At 40.0% G+C, this 8,509-nt stretch overlaps 1 protein-coding gene across 2 annotated transcripts in view; it reads left to right on the top strand.

The window, feature by feature from the left end:
• The window catches only part of RWDD2A (RWD domain containing 2A), a 3,208-nt gene extending 443 nt beyond the window's left edge, over positions 1-2,765 (top strand). The window contains exons 1-3 of one of the 2 annotated variants that reach the window (XM_077750252.1): positions 1-73; positions 639-963; positions 1,991-2,765. In XM_077750252.1, coding sequence (XP_077606378.1) covers positions 763-963; positions 1,991-2,668 — 879 coding nt within the window. In that variant the 5' untranslated portion in view covers positions 1-73; positions 639-762 and the 3' untranslated portion in view covers positions 2,669-2,765. The remainder of the gene's footprint in view (positions 74-638; positions 964-1,990) is intronic. The other variant, XM_077750251.1, reaches the window with a different exon arrangement.
• Positions 2,766-8,509: the final 5,744 nt, after the last annotated feature.

Here is an 8,509-nt window from a genome sequence, read left to right as displayed (position 1 = left end):
AGCCTTCTCGAGCCGTTGTCCCCCGCCCCCGTCTCCGTCTCCCCGCACCAGCTCGCAGTAAACACCATCTTATGTATGTACCTGTAAGACTCCCCCTAAGCTAGGGCCCCTCCGAGCAGATGCCCGGTGGATCCAAATCGTCCAGAGCAATCTGGGCCGCCCCGGGCTGGTGTGACTCCCCAAAGAGCCGTAAAGGCCCGCTCGAGAAGGGTTCTTGGCACTGGGGCGGAGGGGCGGCAACTAGCGTTTGGGGCGGCGGGGCCCTCGAGACCTTGGAGCCAAGGAAGTTGACCACAGCCTCGCCAGCACTGCGGGCCTCCCTCGCCACAGCGCCTAGCTCCGCCTAAGCTTGAGACCTGGGTGGGATTCGGAAACTGGGCTCCTTCCCCTAACCAGAATTCAGGCTTGTAGAGCATCTGCAGGTGTTGTTTGCCAACCACCTGCAACGGAATAATTTGGAACACTTGTTGAAAGTCCAGATTCCCGGATCTAGATCGGAAGCGGGGTGGGGGTGGGTGGGTAACGGACTGGGAATCTGAATTTTAACGAAGTCTCTGGAGGGATGTTGTGCATACTAGACTTGAGGGTCGGGAGGTAAAGCAAAGAAAGAGTGTAAGTGTCCCGGTTTGTGCTCCTAGCGTTCCTGCAAAAGTGCTTCCACGAAAGGGACCTTCGGGAGATTTCTCTGGACGCCGCTGAAATTAACAAACCTAGTGCCCCTGGGCCTTTCCAGTTTTCCTGTCAGGTGGATTTCGAGGCAACATGTCTGATTCAATGAAAGAATGCCTGCAGCTTCAGCTGCTAGAGATGGAAATGCTGTTTTCTATGTTTCCTAACCAAGGAGAAGTAAAACTCGAAGATGTAAATGTCCTGACGAATATAAAGAGATATTTGGAAGGAACAAGGGAGGCGCTGCCGCCAAAAGTCGAATTTGTGATTACACTCCAGATTGAGGAGCCCAAGGTAGGTACCCTGAGTTGTTTTTATTGTTGCTGGGTGCCCAGCTTTTATTGCAAGCACTTGGAAGGTGAGCATTCTGTCCAGGAAGGAAATGGAGGATATTCCAGATTCTTATTTCCTATACTTGTTTGAAAGTGAAATATGTAAATATGGGACGCCCTGTAAAGTGTCTTCAATAAATACCTTGAATTTTACATAAATATTTGCATTTTTAACAAATATGTCTAGTCTTTTTATTAAAAAAACATCTGCAGCCTCATGCTACTATGATTATTCTCTTCACTCAACCCAACCAGTTTTTTACCAACCCATCTGCTATAGTATGTACTGCCGTGTATATGTATCATGATTTTTGTAGATCTAAATCTTGCCTTTAGCAAATCTGGTTTGTGAGGAGTGGATGAATGTTTATTTGGTGGCACCATAGCACAGAAAGCAAATACCAGATAGGACATCTAAACACTAAGAATGAATTTACCTTCATCTTCTGATCCATTGTCTCCAGTGATATTAGCACAGCATAGATAACAAGTGGACCAAGCTGTTAAGAAGCCCTCTTGTAGTGATTTTCTGCTCATCCTTCAGCTCTCATTTCCTCAGAGAAGATCTCCTGGTTCCCAGACTGAATTCTGTCTACAGAATTCTCATTACACATTTCAGCAGATCCTGTACTTTTGCATGCTTCTCACCACTGAAATTAAATACTTGCTATGTGTAATTATTAGTTTAATGTCTGTCTCCTTCACTAGGCTCTAGTCTATACGAAGAGCACAAATTTGTGTCTAGCTCCTTCGCTTCCTTATCCTACCATAGGGTCCCTGACACATAAGGAGTGTTCAATAAATACTGCAATGAATGATGCTTAAATGAAAGGAATAGCGTATATAAAGTACTCAGTAGAGTCTCCAGCATATAGCTGACATTCAACAGTAGCAATAAGTATTACATTTATCAAAATCATGCAGTTGCTACTGATAAACTAGCTTAGGTGATTGTATGGTACTTAAACCTATTTGATTTTCATTTTAAGGTGAAAATTGATTTGCAAGTAACCATGCCTCACAGCTACCCCTATGCAGCATTGCAGCTGTTTGGACGGTCGCCTGAGCTTGACAGACAACAGCAACTACTTCTCAACAAAGGTCTCACTTCTTACATAGGGACTTTTGATCCAGGTGAGCTCTGTGTATGTGCAGCAATCCAGTGGCTACAGGACAATAGTGCCTCCTATTTCCTGAACAGAAAGCTCGCTTACGAACCATCTACACAAGCAAAGCCAGTCAAGAATACGTTCCTCCGGATGTGGATCTACAGTCACCATATATATCAGCAGGATCTAAGAAAAAAGATTTTGGATGTTGGGAAAAGGCTAGATGTGACTGGATTTTGCATGACAGGAAAGCCAGGTATAATCTGTGTGGAGGGCTTCAAGGAGCATTGTGAGGAATTCTGGCACACAATTAGGTATCCCAACTGGAAACACATTTCCTGTAAGCATGCCGAAAGTGTGGAAACTGAAGGAAATGGAGAGGATCTGCGCCTTTTTCATTCTTTTGAAGAATTACTCCTTGAGGCCCATGGTGACTATGGATTAAGGAATGACTATCACATGAATCTGGGCCAATTCTTAGAATTTCTGAAAAAACACAAAAGTGAGCATGTTTTCCAGATATTATTTGGTATTGAAAGTAAAAGTTCAGACTCCTAGGAAGCCAGTAAGAGGCCTGTGCTTATAATTTCATCACTCAAGTCAGTATTTCTGTTAATAAGACCAAAATTAAAGGGCCAGTGGCTCTTTAGTATCACCTGTGAGAGACCTAGCTCCAGAATTTTTACCTGGTAATGAAACACAAAGGCCTTTTACCTTTTAACAGTGCAATTGTGATGTTATCACTATGTTCTTATGTTAACTGAAAACTATTTAATTGTAAATTAATAAAAACACTTTAACCCATGAAGCTGATTTGATTAAAGAGGAGTCCAAGGCCCATAATTAATATCACTAGTCAAGTTAGAGCTCTGAACCCATAAATAATATTTCTCTCTTTCATGATACCAGCACACAATGACATACCACATTTTTTTGTTTGTTTGTTATTGGGAGAGTAAATTCTAAGTCAGGTTTAAAGTGAGAACAAAAAGCACATGTTTACTACATTTCTTAGTCTAAGTTAAAGCCCCTATCTGTAGTTTTTTCTTTTAATAAAATTAGGTCCTAAATGTAATGGCAGAAGAATCAGAGAAATGACGTCTTGAGAAATGAAGGTGACACATAATGCCAAGTGTTCTCTGGCTGTTTTCACCAGCTGATTTATGATACTAAGGATAAGGATACCGATATTCTTAGCTCGGGTCTTATCGACGAAAAAAGATAATGGTTTCTTGCCTAAAAAGGTGTTCCACAACCAGTGAGTACTGGCGCCCTTTGCCTGTGTGCCAGTGTACAGTGCTTTCTAGGGCAGGAGTGTTGGGGAAGGACTAGTACGGATGGCTCTGTACAGTCACCTTGGGAGAAAAATCCAAGCTCTGTGTTTTGGTGAGAAGTCACTGCCATCTCACCCCAGCTTCACCAGGCTTTGTCAAAATGTGAGTTTATTTGAATGACAGTAACCTCTATTTACGCAGCACTTGCCACACATTTTCATTGCAAAGGATCTACCCTCCTCCAAAATTTCTGGGAGTCTCGCCTGTGTTAAGAGATGTCCTGAGCTGACTGCAACTTTCTTTGGCTCCCATGGTCTCTCTTTAGCTACTATTGCCCTTTCTCAGGGAGTGTTTCATTCTCCTGCTGGTCTCAGGCACCCCACTGATGTCCTGGCTCCTCAGGATGCCAAAGGTGGGGTGCTGAGATTTAGTCACTTGGAAGGGAATGAATGCCTCCCTATTCTGTGATTTATTCTCTTAGATGCCAAACAGCTGCATGTGCCAGGGAGCTTACAAAATGTTTGATGAAAAAGTACATTCTGGTTTTACTTTCTGTGTCTAGGATGCAGACTCATGTCCTTGAACTAGGGCAAGGGTATAATGGAACTAAGCTGACTCTCTTGATCTTGAGGTCTTGAAACTGGTCCACCCTGCCCTGCCTATGCTCTTAGCTCAGAATGAGTTTCTTTTCAGGGCACAGTTCAGACCTTCAAACTAAGGTTCTCATCTGCCTTGCCTGATGATCCAGTTTGCCCATTCAGGTTTTAATCCTGGCCTCAGATGTGGGTGGGATCCAACCAAGAGCCTCACACTTTACCTTTACCTATATACAAAGGGAAAAAATAGGACTTACGTTGCCAAAGACTCATTTCTCAATCTTAATCAGGACTTAAAACAACATAGTATCCCACATAATCTCCCCAAGACCATTAATAAAGTATAATTAGCATTTATGAGTTCTTAAACCCTAAGCAGATGTGACTCCATTAACTTTTTTTTCCACATTAGGTGCCTTCCACCTACTATATGCCTAAACCTCTCATCGATGGTTTTTTCTATGATTACATCAGCAGAAATAGTGATGGAAAGTTAAGCTTAAAGAACTACAACATGAAAAAAAAATAGAATATTCATATAATTCAGTAAACAAAAGGAATAGCTTTTATGAACTCTTTACTGCTTCTGGAGCTATTTCTGGTGATTAATATTTTCAGAACCTATTTTTACATGCACAGTATTAGCATGCAGGAATACTTTTTCCTGTCAGAAGCACTAATAAAAGACATTAATTACGGAAAAGTGTGGGTTTTGTAGAAAAAATATACATATAATTCAAAGCTCAGTTTTGTATGGTAGGCTGCTAGTCGTCTTTGCCCAGTGTGATGCAAGCACAGACCTCCCCCCTATCACCTCCCCCCTCCACACACATACAACACTTATTCTGAGGAACTGCCCTTTCTCTGTATGTTTTGGGAGAAGTGATTGGTATCAAGTCACCCTCTGGCAGCCTTCAAGAGAGATGGTTTTGAGTTCTTGCTGCTTAAATCCACAGTGCCACCTTCATTTCTGGCCTACTGAATGCTCAGTTGTTCAACATCTGCCCTTTTTTTCTTGAAAGTCACAGAATCAGTCTCTATTGCTTGGAATCTAAGAATCCTGATACTGTATACATTATATTTTGTAAATGGTTACCTGAAAAGAATGGTCTTTATAGATACTGCAGTGTCTTTATAAAATTTACTGGATTAAATCAGCCTTTCTTCAAGTATGTTCTCTCCTTCTTATTCCTTATTGGTCTATTATATGTGGGCTAAGGGCTGAGTATACTTGCATAGTGGAGTGAGGAGTGGGCCAGATAAGTGGACGGACATAATAACAAGGACATCTAAACCATCCCTATAGTAAATCAGAAGTATGTTGCCTGTGAATTTGAGCTTCCATATGACTATTAAATGCTAACCGTCCATTCAGAGAACTTGTGAAGAAGGCCTGAGGAGTCTACCTGAAGTCTTCACAGAACCCTTCTTCAGGACAATTTTCCTTCATTTGCTTTTACCTCATGTAGCCCAGTAGTAAGTTGAAAGAGTAGGTGTTTTCAGAAGATGGCATGGTTTGCTAAAAAACCCTTGTTTTCTACAAATTCCTGTTTTGCCTCAAAACTCTGAGCCCACTGGGTCTCCCTCATAAGGTCTACATGCTAAAACTACTTTCACCGCAGCCTGGCCCAGCTCACACAACCTTTTTCCGAGCTCAGTTAAAGCTAGAAACATTTGGATCAACTCATGAATGGGTTTGAGCAGCAGACAGAAAATTCAAACAAGCACAGCAAACACTGAGGGACCTCTTAGTCATAGGTGGAGCAAGGCACACTATTAGTTATTCATTATGGAAGTAACATCCTAACATGCATCAGACATTGGACCTCCAACAACTTGGCTAAGGTGACAGGCTCTTTTGCTTTCAAGAGGTCTTAGCAGGTATTCAAGAAATCCAATGATGCCTACACACCAGGTCCTATGAACATACCATCATCAATGTGTTAGATCAATGTGATGTCCTGTAAAATGGTGAGATGATCAAGATCAGGAGTTATATTCTGGCACAGAGTCAGAGGGGAAATGGAACACTGAAAAATGTTTCTGTAATATTGTTTATTGGTAGCACAAACTGCTTCAGGGGCCCTCTGTGTACTAGAATATAGGGAAAACAAAAAAGCATTGTCCTCATCAGTAGCTACCTACTGATTTGCTCCAAGAAAGAGAACTTGTCTGTCAGCCGCAGTTGAAATCACCATCAGATTAAATTAGTATGATCCAAAGATCATGGTAAGTCAAGGTGTGATAAGATTCACACTCCTGCTTCTTTTAAAGCTTTTGATGGTGGGATTTACCTCTGCAAATCAATGGGTAGTTCCTGCCAGAATAATCCCTTTTTCTGTTATCAGGGATCCAATATGCTATTAGATGATGAAGAAATCAATTCTAACTCTTCATTAAGAAAATGACTACAGGGTGGATTTGTTCCTGCACACACTTAGTTCTAAGAGTATAGTCTCATAGACCGCAATAATTTCTGAGACCCTAGAATTTGTATTCATTCAGAGCTCTGTTGCCAAGTGATTTCCGAAAGGTCTAGTGGTTTCCTTTCTGCAATGCATTGTTAGTCAAGTAAATCTTCCTTTGAGTTTAGTTAGTCTATGCAAAATCTTCCTTTGAGTTTCCAGAGTTCATCACCTTAGGGGTCTTTTATTCATATCTATGCATGGCAATTTCCTGAAGGCCTTTACACTATATTGGTGGCTCTAGTCAGTTTTGCCTACTGTTGCTGTTACACATATCAAGTAGAGCTACACTGAGTTACCCATATATTTGGTCCTAAGCCCAGCTGATATTTAGCTGATATACACTGGTGTGGTTATATCAGTTGTATACAATGGCACTCATTTTTCTTGGTCAGTATCTGTGCTGTTCTAATTGTTAGATTTTTCAACATCATTTCAGGCTATGAGGCCCAATGATTTACTGGCCACAACCAAAGATTTTTGTAGGCCAAACTATGATGATTACAGTGAACCAGCTTCCTATTATGATAACAGTTTCTGTTGTGTCTCTAGTTGTTAACTGCTTCAAAGTGCTGCTATCCAGCCTCTATCAACCCCAAGATTCTGATGTCTCCATTAAAACAAGAAACTCATTTTTAACTATAGCATTTCCCACAAGTCTCCCCAGTTTACAGAGAAGAGTCATCAAAATTCCTCAGTAAAATGCTGAATCCAATAATACAGGATTCATATACCATGAACAAGTGGGATTTACTCAAGGGATGCAAGGATGGTTCAAAATCAGCAAATCAGTCAATGTGATACACCACATTAACAAAATGAAGGACAAAAATCCTATGATCATCTCAGTAGATGCAGCATTTGACAAAATTCGACATCCATTTATAATAAAAACTCTCAGCAAAGTGTGTATAGAGGTAATGTACCACAACATAATAAAAGCCACATGTAACAAGCCCACAGCTAATTTTATACTCAGTGATGAAAAGCTGAAAGCTCTTCCTCTAAATCAGTAACAAGGCAAAAATGCCCATTCTCCCCACTTTTATTCAACATAGTATTGGAAGTCCTAGCCAGAGAAATTAGGCAGCAAATAAATAAATAAGGCAACCATGTTGGAAAGAAAGAAGTAAAACTGTCTCTATTTTAGATGACATGATACTATATAGAGAAAACCGTAACTACCAAAATTCTGTTAGAATTAATAAATGAATTCAGTAAAGCTGCAGGATACAAGATCAATATAAAAAATCTGTTGCATTTCTACACACTAGTAACAAACCATCAGAATGAAAAATCAACAATCTCTTTACAATTACACCAAAAATAAAAACAAAAAAAAACAATCTACAAATAAATTTAACCAAAAAAGTGAAATAAGTCTACACTGAGAACTATAAGACATTAATGAAAGAAATTGAAGGCAACAAAAATAAATGGAAAGATACCCCATGCTCATGGAATGGAAGAATTAATATTGTTAAAATGTCCATACCACCCAAAGCAACCTACAGACTCAATGCAATCCTTATCAAAAATCCCAATATCATTTTTCACAGAAATGGAGCAAACAATCCTAAAATTTGCATAGAACCACAAAAGAATCCAAAGAGTCAAAGCAATCTTGAGAAAGAAGAACAAACCTGGAAGTATCACTCCCTGATTTCAAACTATATCACAAACTCATAATGATCAAAATAGCATTGTATTGGCATAAAAGGACACATAGACCAATGGAACAAAATAGCCCAGAAGTAAACCCATGCAAATATAGTCAGTTAATTTACAATAAAAGTACCAAGAATATACAATAGGGAAAGAACAGTCCTTCAATATCAATGTTGGAAAAACTGGACAGCCACATGCAAAAAGAATGAAACTCAGTGCCTATCTTATACCACTCATAAAAACCAACTCAACATGGATTAAAGCTTTGAATGAAAAACCTGAAACCATAAAATTTGTAGAAGAAAATATAGGCAGTAAGCACACTGATGTCAGTTTTGGTGATGAAATTTTGTATTTGACACCAGAAGCAAAGGCAAAAAAAAAAAAAAAAAAAAA

Source organism: Crocuta crocuta, unplaced genomic scaffold (genome assembly GCF_008692635.1).
Source record: "Crocuta crocuta isolate KB4526 unplaced genomic scaffold, BGI_CrCroc_1.0 scaffold9, whole genome shotgun sequence".
NCBI lineage: Eukaryota > Metazoa > Chordata > Mammalia > Carnivora > Hyaenidae > Crocuta > Crocuta crocuta.
The sequence above is the reverse complement of the archived record's forward strand: the minus strand, read 5'-3'. Positions and strand labels throughout refer to the sequence as shown.